At 47.8% G+C, this 15,522-nt stretch overlaps 1 protein-coding gene, 1 non-coding gene and 1 pseudogene across 2 annotated transcripts; 1 reads left to right on the plus strand and 2 right to left on the minus strand.

Moving 5' to 3' along the window:
• Window positions 1–1,453: 1,453 nt before the first annotated feature.
• LOC125554646 (F-box/FBD/LRR-repeat protein At1g13570) lies at window positions 1,454–4,525 on the plus strand. Its single transcript, XR_015600464.1, has 4 exons — window positions 1,454–2,505; window positions 2,610–2,753; window positions 2,847–3,241; window positions 4,191–4,525. It is a non-coding gene; the product is annotated as an F-box/FBD/LRR-repeat protein At1g13570 (transcript).
• Window positions 4,526–5,754: 1,229 nt separating this feature from the next.
• On the minus strand, window positions 5,755–7,396 carry LOC147975009 (factor of DNA methylation 1-like; annotated as a pseudogene).
• Window positions 7,397–8,380: 984 nt separating this feature from the next.
• On the minus strand, window positions 8,381–9,837 carry LOC147975010 (uncharacterized). The gene is made up of 2 exons (XM_087520233.1): window positions 8,580–9,837; window positions 8,381–8,406 (listed from the first exon to the last, which is right to left on the minus strand). Exons 1-2 carry the CDS (start codon window positions 9,835–9,837, stop codon window positions 8,381–8,383), a joined length of 1,284 nt encoding a protein of 427 aa, XP_087376359.1.
• Between the last annotated feature and the right edge of the window lie 5,685 nt (window positions 9,838–15,522).

Here is a 15,522-nt window from a genome sequence, read left to right on the forward strand (position 1 = left end):
GAAGAATGCAAACACGCGCTTCGAGAGGTTTACGCCGTGGAGCCAGCAACACTAACCTACAGTCCGTGGTCGGAAATTCCGATCACCTTCGATGAAAGTGACCACCCGACGAGCATCCGTCGTGGAGGCACTACGACACTAGTACTAGACCCCATCGCACCGAGAGGTCCTTAAGAATGTCTCTCCATCATCGGAGAAGCAAATCTCACTCTCGAGCTATCTAGCCCCTTATCAAACTTTCCGATGAACCTGTAAGTTAGCGTTATGATCACCATGTTACAGATGAAGTCTGAGCAACCCCAAAGATCATTGTACGGTAAAGAAGTGACTATGATACTCTCATGGTCTAAGGAACTAAAACACACATTAACACTCCGTGTTATAACAATTGACTTCTGACAATAGTATCTCAAAGTATAATAAACAAGTTTGGGTCAATTCAATATGATCGTTCTTCTAACGTCATACTCTAGTTGTTTCCACCGAATCACACAATCCAGGATCATAGAAGTTATAACATAGAATATAAACTCTTAATTATGAATATGACATTATAATAATACAATATTATTGTCTCTAGGGCATATTTCCAACACAGTCACGGGTGCCAATGGTACAGAGATTGGTCATGGCGACGTCTCCCAGTCATCCACTGCATCCACTGCCGCATGTGCGTCTCCTCGTCATCGTCCACCTCCCATGGCGGCTCTTCAACATCCAACTGCGACGACGGGTCACGCGGGCATGGACACGAGATAGAGAAAAGGAGGGCGGGCAGAGATGGACCTTGTTCGCGTTGGCGTCGTCTTCCTTGGGGCCGTCGGACAGGAGAAAGGGCTATCGTCCGTGGTAATGACGAAGGCGTGAGAGAAAGGGACGACGGCAGAGTCCGGCAATAGGGAATGATTGAATGGGAGGTTCTCGAAATGAAAGGGGGTCTCATTCTCTCGCGTCTAGCTCGTGCCAAAAAGTGAAATGTGCCACACTGTAAAATGTTTTAGGATTCGTGCGAGGTATCTGATACTGCGGCCATGCCATGTATGTTCGCTCCAGTGCAGGCGGAAGTTCTTAACATTTTCCTTACGCATAACTTAACTTAAGGTGTAGTGCACCTTGATTACTATTTAATTAACAAATTTGTTAGTATAAATAATTAACATATACTATCAATATAAAAGAGTCAAAGGGGCAGATCTAACTAATCACGACCATCAGACCACGTCAATCGACGATCAGATTGCTTCAATGATGCGTGCTCAACCCGTTGAGTCTATAATTAATATGATATCAAATATTAATGTCGGTGCTAATCACATAATTCTAAAAAAAAAAAGACAGAACGAGTCGCCGACTGCTGGGTCCGTGAACAAGCGTGTTCCGACATTTGGCCCGCCAGCAACCCTAGCCATCACCCTACAAAACCCAAACAACCATTCCGCCGCCAGTCGTCGCCCCTCACACTCACTCCGTCCAAAGTCCAAACCAGCGACAAAACCCTCGCCTTTCGGCCATGGCGTCCACCAATGTCGACCCGGCGACGGAGGCGGACTACCTGGACCTGAAGATGGAGCAGTACCTATCGGTCCTGTACACCTCCCTTCCGGACCAGCCCGTCTCCACCACCGCCCGCCTCACCGCCCGGCGTGCCACCCCCTCCGACGGCGTAGACCGCATCAGCGAACTCCCCGACGCGCTCCTCCGCGACATCATCTCCCGCCTCCCGGCCAAGGACGCCGCCCGCACCGCCGTGCTCGCCACGCGCTGGCGTGGGGTCTGGCGCTCTGCGCCTCTCGTCCTCATCGACACCCACCTCTCCGACGGCACCTGCCCCCCCCCCCCCCCCCCCCCCCCACCGAAAAATCCGCCGGCGCCGTCGTCTCCGCCGTCTCCCGCGCCCTCGCCTCGCACCCTGGGCCCTTCCGCTGCGTCCGCCTCGTCTACAGCCGCATGGGCGAGCGCCAAGCTGCGCTCAAGCGCTGGCTCCGTCTCCTCGCCGCCAAGGGCGTCCAGGAGCTCGTCCTCGTCAATCGCCCGTGGCCGCGTGAGGTGCCCCTCCCCAGCACGCTCTTCACCCTCTCCACCCTTACCCGCCTCTACATCGGCGTCTGGAAATTCCCGGACGCGGCCGGCCTCCGCGGCGTCTCCTTCCCTCACCTCCGGGAGCTCGGCCTCTGCCTCGTCGAAGTGGAGAACGGGGACATCGATGCCGTCGTCGCCAGGAGCCCCGTCCTGGAGATCCTCAACATCCAAGGGAGTCTCAGGGGGAAATGCCTCCGCCTCGTCAGCCAAAGCCTCCGATGCGTCCAGGTCTGCACCTCCGTGACCGTGATGGAGAGCATCGAGGTGGTAAACGCCGCACGTCTGGAGCGGCTCATCGTGTGCGAAGATATGAACCTCTCCGGCGTGTGCACCAGGGTGAAGATTGGAAATGCCCCCAAGCTGAAATTGTTCGGGTACCTCGAGCCAGGGAAACATACTCTAGAGATCGGGGACACCGTGATCATGGTACATACTATCTCAGTTCCCACGCATCTTTCCATTGTTCGATTGGCAACCATGTGTGAATAAATGTGTGATATTTTTTTTCTGTTGAATTGAGTGCATTCCAGCCTGGAGTGGAGGCGAGCCCAAGCATGATGCTCACAACCGTCAAAATTCTGAGTTTGCATGTGTGTTTTGGAGTTCACAAAGACATCAAGATGATGCCAGCCTTCCTCGGATGCTTTCCCAATGTCGAGTCGCTGCATATTACGGTACTTTCTAGCTTTGCATTTTCTTTCTGTTGCTGCCTGCTACTGCATGATCCATCACTTCCTGAAATGTTCACTGAGTTGAACAATTTGCAGTCTGCAAAATGTGATCAACCCACTGACAAGCTCAACCTCAAGTTCTGGGAAGATGAGGCTGGCCCCATCGTCAATGTGCTGCTGCGCATCAGGGTGATGACATTCAGGGAGTTCCGGGGGGAGCAATATGAGCTTTCATTCCTTCGGTACTTCTTCAAGAGTACATATGCTTTAAATCAAGCAGTCATTTCGTTGGCCAATCCAAGCTTCACTTCAAGGTCCGAGGATGAGATGATATCCAGTGTGGTGAATATGAGAATTGGAAATTTTGCCAGTGAATTTGAGGTCCTTTTCTACGTGAGCACCGGTCCTGAGGGACTCAGTCGCTGGACCTTCAAGCGAGGGGCAAAGTTTTCTGATGATGACCCTTTTGCAACAGTTAAAATCATTCCAAGGTACATGGTTCGTAATATTGTTTTCCAGTATCTACATGTAGTGCACTGCTCTAGAATTGTTCTGCATATGTTATCTGAACATTGGATAGTTATCAGATTTTACTAGAAGGATTAGCTTTAATTGCTGGGGTAACTAGTAGTGGTATTGTATAACATGACCATCTGGCAGCATGTTTTATTACTTGCTGGTTGCATATTGCCTGTCATCATGATTTATCATGACCATCTAGCAGTGTATTTTAGTATTTCACTCTGGGTCGATTTCTGAGTTCTTCGATCATGATATATGAAGCTTTATGTGCAGCTATGTAACAAGGTTGCTTGAGCTAGATGAATTCTGGGGATGCTATATCTTGCAAGTTTCAACTGCATGACAACTAGATATAATTGGCCAACTGTGAGCCTTGATATTCATAATGCTAGGGTTGCATGTTTCTCAGTTTTGACTTTGCACAAAGCTACTACGCATTTTATTGAATGATTGCTCTGCTTCTTGTATGTTCACATTTTCTGCACAGTACTCTGTTTGTCAGTTTTCAAGCACCCTTTTATGTCTAGTTTATGCACCTTGTGGCTGCTGTACCAAGTTGCTTCACGTTGTGTACACACCTTGTCTATCTACTAATATAAGATCCCACGCCGTCGTTTATTTCAGGTTTCTACGAGTTAACTTCTAGTGATGCTATTTTTTTTGCGGGGTAAAGCATGGGTTTTATTCCTTAGAAGTAGTGTTACAGTACCTGAATATTTACCTTGCTTAGAGAACCCACTAACTCATCATATATACTGTTACATAATCTGGCTCACTTGTTACAAAAATTTATGCATCGCCAAGACCTTGAGTGTTCAGTGAAATATACGCTCGCTTTATTACACTCTGACTCAGGTCTTCTGCTTTGTGTTACTAGACCACATCTTCACTCATCTTTTGTTGTTAATTCATTTATAGGCCCGGAGACCAGACGTCGCAAGCTTGTAAGTGTCACAACTGAGGTCTTTGACACGCGGTGCATGGACGCAGGCATACGCTGTCCCGAGAGCTAAGCTGAGTACCTGATGGACTATTGTGGTTCTGTAGTGAGTTGTGTAATGATGTTAAGTTGGCACACTGTTTTGCATCAGAGGTCTGTATTTAACTGTGGGTGGAGATCACTCTCTAGTAACTGAGAAAGACAAGTCTGAGTTGGGAAGTTCAGGCAGAAGGAGCCGCTGGGTTATTGGCAACTTATTTCTCCAGTAATTTTTTGCATGCAATTTGTGAATGCTCTTTTGTATTGAATGGCTTGGGCGCAAGCGCAATCGTGTTTTTGCTTCTTCTTTTTAGAAATTCAAGCATATAGCAAGGTGAAGATATTGTTGCAAGTGTTCCAGCATTGTGAATTTTGTTTCTAAGGTTGATTCCGTGGAAGCTGTTTATACAACAGACCACAGAGCAAGTCCAACCAACCCTTCAAATTTGACTCCTCAAATCCTCGTATGAGATGGCTTGTGTAACCAACTTGCTTCCTGTCGTGTAGACACCTTCTGTTAATTGATACTCCCTCCGTCCGAAAATACTTGTCATCAAAATGGATAAAAAGGGGTGTATCTAGAACTAAAATACATCTAGATACATCCCCTTTTATTCATCTTGATGACAAGTATTTCCGGACGGAGGGAGTACCGCACAGGCGTTGAGGTGAGGCTATTAGCACACTATGTATGGCATTTCAGTTGACAACTCTAGGTGAATAATCTACCTTGCTTAGTGAATCCAGTAAGCCATCTTATATACTGTTACGTGGCGTTGCCCGTTAGCACAAATTACGCTGTATCTTTAAGAAGTGAAGTTGTGACTGAAATGTGCAGCCTGATTTTCTTACACTCTGACTTTTGGTGTGTGTTACTATTGAACTGCATCGTCACTCGTTCTAATCAGGTTGTATTTTGTTGTTGTTACATCAATTATAGGTGCTGCTACTGCTACGAGTCAGTAGAAGTCACAAGCTCGCAACTGAGGCCCTCGACGCACACAGGGCATGAATGCCTCAAGTTGCCTGATTTTTTTTCTTTCTGTAATGTTTAACTCAAGTTGCTACTCTTGTCTTTGCATGAGGTGTGCTTGCAGTGTGGGCTGTTCTAACCGTGGCTGTACCTATTTGCTCTATGGCCAGAGATAATCATCTCTAGAAAGCCTGAGGCAGACAGACACAAGATGCCGAAACCCTGTGCTTGCAAAGCTTCTCATGCCGCAACAAGCAATTCATTCATAGCAGACTTGGGCTCATGTTTCCAACAAGCCATTCATTCATTCATAGTATACTTCATAGCTTGCCGCAAAATACATCAGTATCCTACCAGGGCAGTTCACAATCTCCAGTTACCAGCATTCATGTCAGTCAATGCCATACAAACCAACCAGGCCGAATAATCCACGACGAAACCATCACCGTCCACCGACATTCATGACAAAATAACGTTGATACACTTCTAGTAGTAGTAGATCACTGCTTCGGGAACCTAGATACTTGGGCTCAGCGCTTCCGCCTCTGTGCCTGTGCGCGTCACTGCCTCGGGACGTACCGGACCACTTCTTTCAGGGTTGCCTTCCTCTTCTCTTTCTAGTTCCACAGCTCCGGCGCAGAATAGCGCCCGCTAGGGTTGTACTCGTTGACTCTCCTTCAAGCAAAGCCTTTGTCACCAACCCATACACTTCCTCGCCGTGCTCTTCTTTCACTTCCCGCAGCTTCTCGTCATCCTCGCGGAGAATTTCCTAACATCAATGCACACACCATAATTAGAGGAACCTACTGGTCCATTCTAGAAATGTAAGATGAACACAGCATTAACAGCTTCAAAACATTGTTTGCAGAAAGTTCCAACAGCCAAGACATTGTTTGCAGGAATGTAAGGACCTTTTCATGCCTGTGGTGGAACTAGTATGCTGCAGAAAGTTCAGGGAAAACATTGTTTGCAGATGGTAGGAGGGCTTTGAGCTCCAAGTATCAAGCATCATGTGAAATTCCAACAGCCAAGACACATCGTGTCCAACTTAAGCAAGCTACAAACTGAGAACCAACTTCTGCATATTCTGCTACTTTTGCCCCTTTAGATTAATGTAAGAATATGCAGGGCACTAAATTAAACTTGGTGTCTCCAATTTTCAGCTCTCGCCACAATTTACTTATGAATAGATGAACCGTGTTAATGTTTGCACAACAGGAAATTCAATGTGAAATTGATAACTCGAGATACAAGCTATTGGAGAACATCAAGTGTATAAAAGCAAGGGCCAAGATATTACTACCTTCTCTCTACCGTCGACCATGATAACTTTAAAAGGGTGCCATTCTGGATTTTTAATCTCCTCCTCCCACGTTGAACAAAGAATGGAAGCGGTACCTTCTGCGTCTTCTTCTGACATTTTACCTTTGCAAGCCTTAGCAAATGTTTTCAGATCAAGATCACCCATCCTTTTAACGCCTATAGTTGCTCGGCCAGTTGTAACATCCCACAAACCCTGCAGCATATGCAATACATAGCTTTGAAATATAATTCAAACATAATACTAGACAAGTGCAAGTACTCAATCGATGAGATAACTTACATCTATTAGCTTCTTCCGAGCATCTTGCAACTCATCGTTGCTTATCCTTTCCTTCATAAGCAGAGTGTGGTGGAGTGCTTCCACTGCATCCATTTCATCATACTTGTCCTGAAACTCAGCACTAAGTTCATTTATTTTCCTCTTTGATTCAGAGTCTTCTTCACCTAGCATATGCTTTATCACTTCCAATTTTCCCTGCAACTGTTTTATTTCTGTTTGGCATCCAGTTTCTGCTCTAACTTGATAATCTCGTCTAGAGCAGCCTTTTTCTCCCTCTGCAGTTTGCCATTTTCAGCACAGCAAGACAGTCATAGATATTAGTATCTCAAAACCTCAAGTGAAACAATGTATAGTAAGGCACAAACCTTGTGTTTTGCCACAAGCTTCAGCATATTTTCATCTGCCCTCTGTTGCTCTTGCTCCAACGTTGCCATCTTAAGATATTTTGCTTTTATCTCGTTCTGTATTCACCACAACAGCCTGACATGAGTTTTATGCAGAGATACCGGGGGGGGGGGGGGGGGGGGGGGGGGTACCAAATGGCATCTACATTTCACATCTAGCGTCATGCCCTCTCTGTAAAAAAACAAATTACGTGCATTTTGCTGAAATTGTCCTACTGGTAAACCCTCTGCAATCTATTATCGTCCAAGAGCGGAATTTCGAGTGATGACAAAAATAAGAAAAATGCAATGATAGGAATCTATCTATTATTGTTAAACCAACATGACATGAGTATTGCATGGACGAAGATTTGGCCAGCAGGCGCAACCAAAAACACGAAGGGCGGTGTAATCTGGTGTGATATGGAGAAGATGTTCAGTGGGAGTTTCATGAGAAATAGTGGGACTGGGCCACATGTTAATAAGATGAACAGCGGTGAGAAAAGCCTCATCCCAAAATTTGAGAGGCATGAAGGCAGAGGCTAATAGGGCCAAGCCTACTTCGACAATATGTCGATGCTTTCGTTCAGCAGAGCCATTCTGAGCCATTCTGCTGATTTTGCATGTGGGCATGAAACATGGTGAGAGATACCTATCTTTTGAAAAAAATAGTTGAGTTTCTCATACTCACCACCCCAGTCGGACTGTACAACGATGATTTTACTATCGATTTTTCGCTCTACAAGAGCTTGAAAGTTGTGGAACACTTGAAACACGTCAGAACGTTTCTTAAGAAGATAAATCCACGTATATTTGCTAAAGTCATCAATAAAGCTTACATAGTATTGGTGTCTACCAACAGAGGTGGGCGTTGGACCCCATACATTAGAAAAGATAAGTTGCAAAGGTTTTGTAGAGACACTAATAGACACAGGATATGGTAATTGATGACTTTTAGCACGTTGACAGGAATCACAAATTGTTTCTGAGTTTCTCTCACCAACAACTGGGAGATTATTATTACTAAGAATACGATGAACAGTAGCAAACGAAGGATGTCCTAAGCGATTGTGCCACCGTTCAGTAGAAAGCTTGATGGCACCATAGGCTTGTTTATTGTATCGGCAATACTGCGGAAGCAAAGAGTAGAGGCCTTGCACACAAACACCTCTATGAAGTACTTTCGTGACCTGATCCTTGATCAAAAAAAAGAATGGGTGAAACTCTAGATACACATTGTTGTCAAGAGCAATACGATGAACAGATAACAAGGTTTTGGAAGCATTGGGAACGTGCAAGATTTCATTGAGCTCAAGATTTTTTTGTGGGGTTTTGATAAATGAGTGACCAATATGACTTATCTCCATACCTGCACCATTTGCGGCGGTGTAGATTTGATCATGGCCACGGTATTTTTCATGCATTGTCAGCTTCTCCAATTCACCAGTGATATGATTTATGGCGCCTGTGTCCATATACCAATTGGTATCGACACCATAGAACACATCAGCTGCAGCTGCAATTTTCTTGCTTTGGGAGTTAGGATCATCGGCATAGCGCCAATCACAGTCCTTTGCAAGATGATTTGTTTTCTTACAAATTTGGCAACGTCCCTCATAACCATCATACCCTTGGAAGTGACGCCCTCTGGTGTTGTTGTTGGGAGGGCGCCGAGTGTTGTTGCCGCCACCAGAGGGCTTCTGATGATAGTGGCCGCCACCACCACCACCATAGTGGCCTCTTCCTCCATTGTTCTGATGGTAGCCACCACCAGAGCCGCCGCCCGAGTGGTAGCCGCCAGCGATGCCGTTGTAGCCACCTCCGCCGGTGCCGTAGTTGCCGCCACCGAAAGCACCATAGCCACCGCCGTTTCCGCGGGAGCCACCGTCACCGCCGCCCTTCTGGTTGCGGTAGCCGCCCTTGCCGTTGTTCGGACGGCCCCGAGAAGCAGTGTTTGCCGATGACTTGAAGCCACCAGCACCACCGCCATGGAACATCTCGATCCGCTGATCGAAGTTTGCCACCATGGAGAAGAGCGCGTCGATGGTGACAGGTTCAGTGCGCACGTCGAGGGCAGAGATGATTGGTTGGTAGTCCATGTCTAGGCCCGCGACAATGAAAGAGATGAGCTCCCCCTCCCCGAGTGGTTTGCCCGCCGCCGCGAGCTCATCGGAGAGGGAGCGCATGTGCCCGAAGTATGCCGAGGCCGACTGAGTACCTTTCTGCGCGTTGGTTAGCGCAAATCGGATGTTGTTGACATGGGACAATGAGACGGCAGAGAACATAGTCGCCAGTGCAGCCCATATCGCATGGGAGGATTCAAGCGAGGCAACTTGGACAAGAACTTCTTTGGACAGGTTGCGGAGGAGATAAGCAACGATTTGTTGATCCTGGATCAGCCAGGTGGCATAGGCAGGGTTTGGAATCACCTGGTCCTTGTCGTCTTTGTCTTTGGCGGAGATGGTTTTGGGAGGATCCTCTAGGGTTTGATCTAAATAGCCAAACAAGCCGGCGCCCATTATCTGGGATCGCGCTTGAGCTCTCCAGAGGACATAGTTCGTCTGGGAGAGGGGCTCGGAGGTGTTGTAGTTGAGGCTGGAGGTGACGGGGGTGGTGGAGGACGACATGATGGGAGGGAGGTCATGGGAGATTGATGGAAGCTAGCTAGATGTGATGGAAGGGCCTGCTCTGTATACCATGAAGGAAGATATGGAAGCGTCTCAACTCTCCAACAGGGAGAGCCCGCAGGTTATATTGATCGAGCGAGGGGTGTCTCGCGAGGGGTACAAAGGGATTCGGTTGGGATTCAACCAACCAGAGATACTACAGAGAGAGATAGGGATAGAAGAGTTAAACAGAAAAAGGACTCTATCTATGGCGCAAGACAAGTCCTTGCCGCCATCTATATCCCTACAATATCTTATGTTTAACAGACAACAGAGATTCATCAAGATCAATTTAACAACAAAAACTAAGATGTTCAGATGGACGCACACGCACAAAACCATAGACCAATTTCAACTGACAATAGTGCTTGGTATAGAACTGTAAGATAAAACTAGGAAAGAACTTATGTACATCTGAATCAGAATCCCATACACGTGCTTCTCTCAAAATAAGAGCCTGTACGCTTAAATCAGCTTAGGAATCGAATAGGGGAAAGTCACCTATGCATCTCGATTAAGGCATACTCCTCGTGAAAGTTCAGATCCCTCATGCTTGAATCAGCTTAGGAGTCGAATTACGAAACGTCATGCACCCCAATTTGTACTACACATCGACTTCAGGCTACTTCTCTTACAAATTTGAGCAAAGTGCAAATGAATAGTAATGTCAAACTGATCAAGTTCTGGAAAAAATAAAAAACCATGCATCTCAAAACTACACATCAAACGCAAAGAAACGCAAGAAAAGCGCAACAAAAACTGTCAGTAGATCAAGACCGAACAATATAGAAATACTTTCTGCAGATTCAATAGCGATACTAGTACGCACAGCGTTAAGAAAGAAAGGTTCACATCGTTTACTTCTAATGGCCAACATGATAACAGCTTCGATTGCTTCTATAAAAAATAGAATATCTACACCACATATTTTGATGTATTTCAGAGTAACAGGAAACGCTACGCAGGTTATTTTGATGCATGTACTATAACAGTGTTTATGCATTAGAAGAAAGTATCTACTCAAAGCATTTATTTTGGTAAAATCAGATCGCAACGGTGTAGATTACTATGAAATTGCGTAAAATCAGGCCAGCAATTTTAGTGTAACATGCCATGGATCTAAGTACATGCATCGGGTGCATAGTTTTATAACCATGCATGCACGTATGGATCAGCGGTCAAAAGTTTACAGCAATGAAAAAAGACAGAGAGAAGTGGTAGATTGGAAAGGATCAAAAGTCTAAGCATGCATAAGGACCACGTAGAGAGCATGCATGCCATCAGGTAACAATGATCGATGGCAATGCATTGTGTGTAGAGCGAAAACATATTGTATATAAAATGCAAATTGGTGTCACTGTTGTTAAAGTAAATATTGGAAGCAACAAATCACGTGAAGGGGTATCAGGTGAAAACGATTTATCAGTAGGCGACTCCTTAGGCGTTCACTGGGATGCCGCCGGCAACCCGCCTGCCGCTAGATCGGCGGGTGGGAGGCCGGTTCTGGGCGTTGGCCGAAGAGGGAGATGAGGGGGAAGGCAGTGAGGATGAGGAAGGGTCGCCGTCGACTCCGTCCACGGCGGAGCTGCCAAGTTCACCGGAGTTGGATGGATCACATTCGACGATGATTTGCGCGCAGTTGAACCAGGCTTAAAGATGACTTAAAGCTGGTGGTCGAGACTCTGGTGCCGGCGTCTAATCCAGCGAGAGACGGCCTTGCATCAACTGATCACAAGGAGGTGATCCGGCGGATGGTGCTTCGCCGTACTTCGTCTAGGCCATGGCGAGGGACGATACCCAAGGTAAGACTACCAGCGCTGACTTTTGGTGATTTTCTAACCCCAGGGGCTTGGTTGCAGGGTCGTGGAGTATCGTCCGGCGCCGGTCGTGGCGATGCCGGCGGACATGCTTTCCGCGCCCCGACCGGAGGTTTCGTCCAAGGGCCGGTGGGTTCTCAGCAATATGTGCCTCGCCGGGGAGGCTTCTTCAGAGGCGAACGTGGCGGCACAGGCAGATTTGGCCGGAATGGTCCCCGTGCCCCGCGTCGTGATCCACCACCTCTCCGCGACCCGACGCCGACTACCGATCTGGATACAACATCGGCGGAGGACAACGTGGTTGCTTCGACTTTGGTAGCTGACGCACCGGCAGATAAGCGGCTTCCCGCGGAGGCGGCTGCGGTGGTTCGGGATCTTGCGAATGTGGTTGTTCCAGCTGCGCAGACACCGGTGGAGAATGCTTCTGACAAAGGTGATACTGATAAGATGAGCAAAGGTCAGCGTAAGAGGGAGAAGACCTATTGTTATCGTTGTGGAGAACCTGGACACTATGCGGTGGGTTGTACGAGAGAGCTTTGTAATATTTGTTTGAGACCGAAACATGATGAAGCGTGTCCCCTTTTGTCAGCTCCTAAGCCGGTGGTGAACTTTTATGGTGTGTGTGATGAAAAACTTATGTTCTTTGAGACACCAACAATGAGATCTTGTAGACCAAGGCTGGAGAATGCTAGAACTGGCATTATTCGAGTGACTAAGGGCACTCTTTCAGAGGACCAGATTATTCTGCAATTTAAGAGATTGGTCTGTAGCTCTTTTCAGTGGGCTCTCGTTCGGATTGATGAGACGACGTTTAAGGTTGACTATCCCATGAAATTTGATCTAGACAAGATTAATGAGTTTGGCATGTGTAAAGTTCCTGGCAGTGCTTGTATTCTAGAGTTTGATGAGTGGAAGTGCAATGATCCGGTGGGAGTTCCACTTGTTCAGATTTGGGTCAGACTTTTTGGGCTACCCCCGGAACCGCTTAATGACTTCTTGGAGACTTGGAGCCTAGGATCTCTTATTGGAAAGACTCTGGAGGTCGATATGCCTTTTACTCGTATGCATGGCATTGCACGTATGCGTGTGGGAGTTCTGGATGTGGACGCGGTACCGTGCTTCTTAGGTTGGGTTTACGAGGGTATGAGTTATGATCTGAGGATTGAGATTGAGGGAGTTCCGATGATCCAAGATGCAGACAAAGGCATCTGAAAGGATCGATATGGTTGACTAGAGGGGGGTGAATAGGCAACTAACAATTTTTAGCTTTTCTTTAGCAATTTAAACTTTGCATCAAAGTAGGTTGTCTAGATATGCAACTAGGTGAGCAACCTATATGATGCAACACGGATAGGAACACAAGCAAGCAAGATATATGAAACAAATAAGCTTCCACAAGTAAAGGCACGAGATAACCAAGAGTGGAGACAGTGGAGACGAGGATGTGTTGCCGAAGTTCCTTCCCTTTGAGAGGAAGTACGTCTCCGTTGGAGCGGTGTGGAGGCACAATGCTCCCCAAGAAGCCACTAGGGCCACGGTAATCTCCTCACGCCCTCACACAATGCGAGATGCCGTGATTCCACTATTGGTGCCCTTGGAGGCGGCGACCGAACCTTTACAAACGAGGTTGGGGCAATCTCCACAACTCAATTGGAGGCTCCCAACGACACCATGAAGCTTCACCACAATGGACTATGGCTTCGCAGTGACCTCAACCGTCTAGGATGCTCAAACACCCAAGAGTAACAAGATCCGCAAGGGATTAGTGGGGGAATCAAATATCTCTTGGTGGAAGTGTAGATCGGGGCCTTCTCAACCACTCCCGAGCAAATCAACAAGTTTGGTTGGCTAGGGAGTGAGATCGGGCGAAAATGGAGTTTGGAGCAATAATGGAGCTTAGTGGTGGAAGAGGTGAGTCAACGGGGAAGAAGGGGACCCCTTATATAGTGTGTGGAAAAGATCCAACCGTTACCCACCAACCAGCCCGCGGCCAGCGGTACTACCGCGCCTGGCCAGCGGTACTACCGCAAGGCCGCGCGGTACTACTGCTTGCAACCAAGCGGTACTACCGCACGGCTGTGCGGTACTACCGCACCGACCCACGGTACTGCCGCAACCCCAGCACAGAACCGATAAACAGACGCACAGAAGCTGGGGGCGGTACTTCCGCACGCGCGGTACTACCGCGCCCCCCATGCGGTACTACCGCGAGGCAAAAATCCCAGCCAGGGGAGAAGGGAAACTTCCGTGCCTACTTCTGCAAAGAAACAGAAGTAGTAAAAACCCGACACGGTAGTACTGCCGAGGGGCGGTACTACTGCCTGACTGCATAGCGCGGTAATACCGCTCGGCGAAAACGGTACTACCGCGGTAGGTGCGGATGTAAAAAATTACATCCGCTCCTACTACCGCAAAGGGGCGGCACTAGCCTGGTGGGCAGCGGTAGTGCGGCTCCAGGGGAGCGGTACTACCGTGGGCACCTGCGGTACTACCGCGCCACCGCGCGGTACTACCGCGGATGCCTACGGTACTACCGTTGACCTGGGAGCAGTACTACCGCAACCAACAATGGCAGCCAGACAAGGGAGGCAAGAAAACGGAGGAAGCACCAAGGAAGAAGGAGGGGATAAGAAGGAGACGTGTACGTGATGATTCCACCCAAACCTTTCCAACGCGGACCCCCTCTTAATAGTACGGCTTTCCTACGACTCAAATCCACCAAAAAGAAACGTAAAAAAGACGCCGTCTTCGTCAGTCTTCGAGGGGCACCCAATCGTCTTGTGCCTAGCAAAGAAGTGTCTGGAATACTCATGGCACACGATTAGTCCGCAAATGCGTTGTCATCAATCACCAAAACACTTAGGGATAAATATGTCCTTACAATCTCCCCCTTTTTGGTGGATTGATGAAAAAATGGGATTTGCACAAAGAAAATACTATTAAGTAAATGCAAACCCCTCCTCTCTATAATATAGACGGGCTCCCCCTAGATGTGTGCCACCTAGATGAGTGCTATGGACTGCATGGCACACGAATACTAGGAACAGAGCTCCCCCTATATTATAGAAACAAGGCATATCTATCACTAGACAAGATAGTACAAACATAAGTTAACTAAGATAGATAGAGTGCATATGTCTTACACCATATGTAGGATAGGTCTCAAAGGCACAAACCAAACAAAGGCAAACGAGGTCCAAACGACAAAGCAAACAAACACACCAAGCACGGCACAGCGCAAATCCCTACACTCTCTCCCCTTTGGCATCGAGACGCCAAAAAGGCAGAGAGGACACCTACACACACGGGGTGGCTCAGGCAGAGAAGTCGTCCCACTGCTCCTCGTGCTCCTCGTCAGACTCAGCGGCGGGGATTGTCTCCTCGAGGTCATCCTCTGAACTGGTCCACTTGTATCCCTGCTTTGACATCCAGGCAGCCTCAGGTGTGATGATGTCCTCAGACCCGCCAGACACATCCTCTCCAAAGAGCCTCATAACCTTCTTGTCACGGCGGCGACTCTCCTTGTCTGCCACATGAGCCCTGTACTGTCCCTTCGCCTGCATGCAGAAGAGAGTCTTCATCTTGTCCTTTAGCTTCTTGGCCCATGACGGCTCAGAGGAAGAAGTGGTGGACCTAGCAGCACGGTCCTCAGCAACATTCTCAGCAGCAGCAACCTCCCCCTCACCAGCAGCCCTCCTAGCAGAAGAGGCCTCAGCACGGGTAGTGGTGTTGGCCCAGTTGGGCTTGACGCGGAGGCTGATGGACTCATGGAGAATCCAGTCTGGAGCAAGGAACTCATCACCCGGGTACATCTTCTCCCAAGTGGTGG

Source organism: Triticum urartu, chromosome 4A (genome assembly GCF_056163025.1).
Source record: "Triticum urartu cultivar PI428250 chromosome 4A, HENAU_Tu73, whole genome shotgun sequence".
Classification (NCBI taxonomy): Eukaryota; Viridiplantae; Streptophyta; class Magnoliopsida; order Poales; family Poaceae; genus Triticum; species Triticum urartu.

What these genes read in the sequence shown, in the direction of transcription:
- LOC147975010 (XM_087520233.1), bottom strand. Translation starts at nt 9,837, where the DNA reads ATGTCGTCCTCCACCACCCCCGTCACCTCCAGCCTCAACTACAACACC. An exon ending in CACCGCCGCAAATGGTGCAG is followed by an intron (nt 8,407 to 8,579) that starts GTATGGAGATAA and finishes TTTTTGATCAAG; the next exon opens with GATCAGGTCACGAAAGTACT.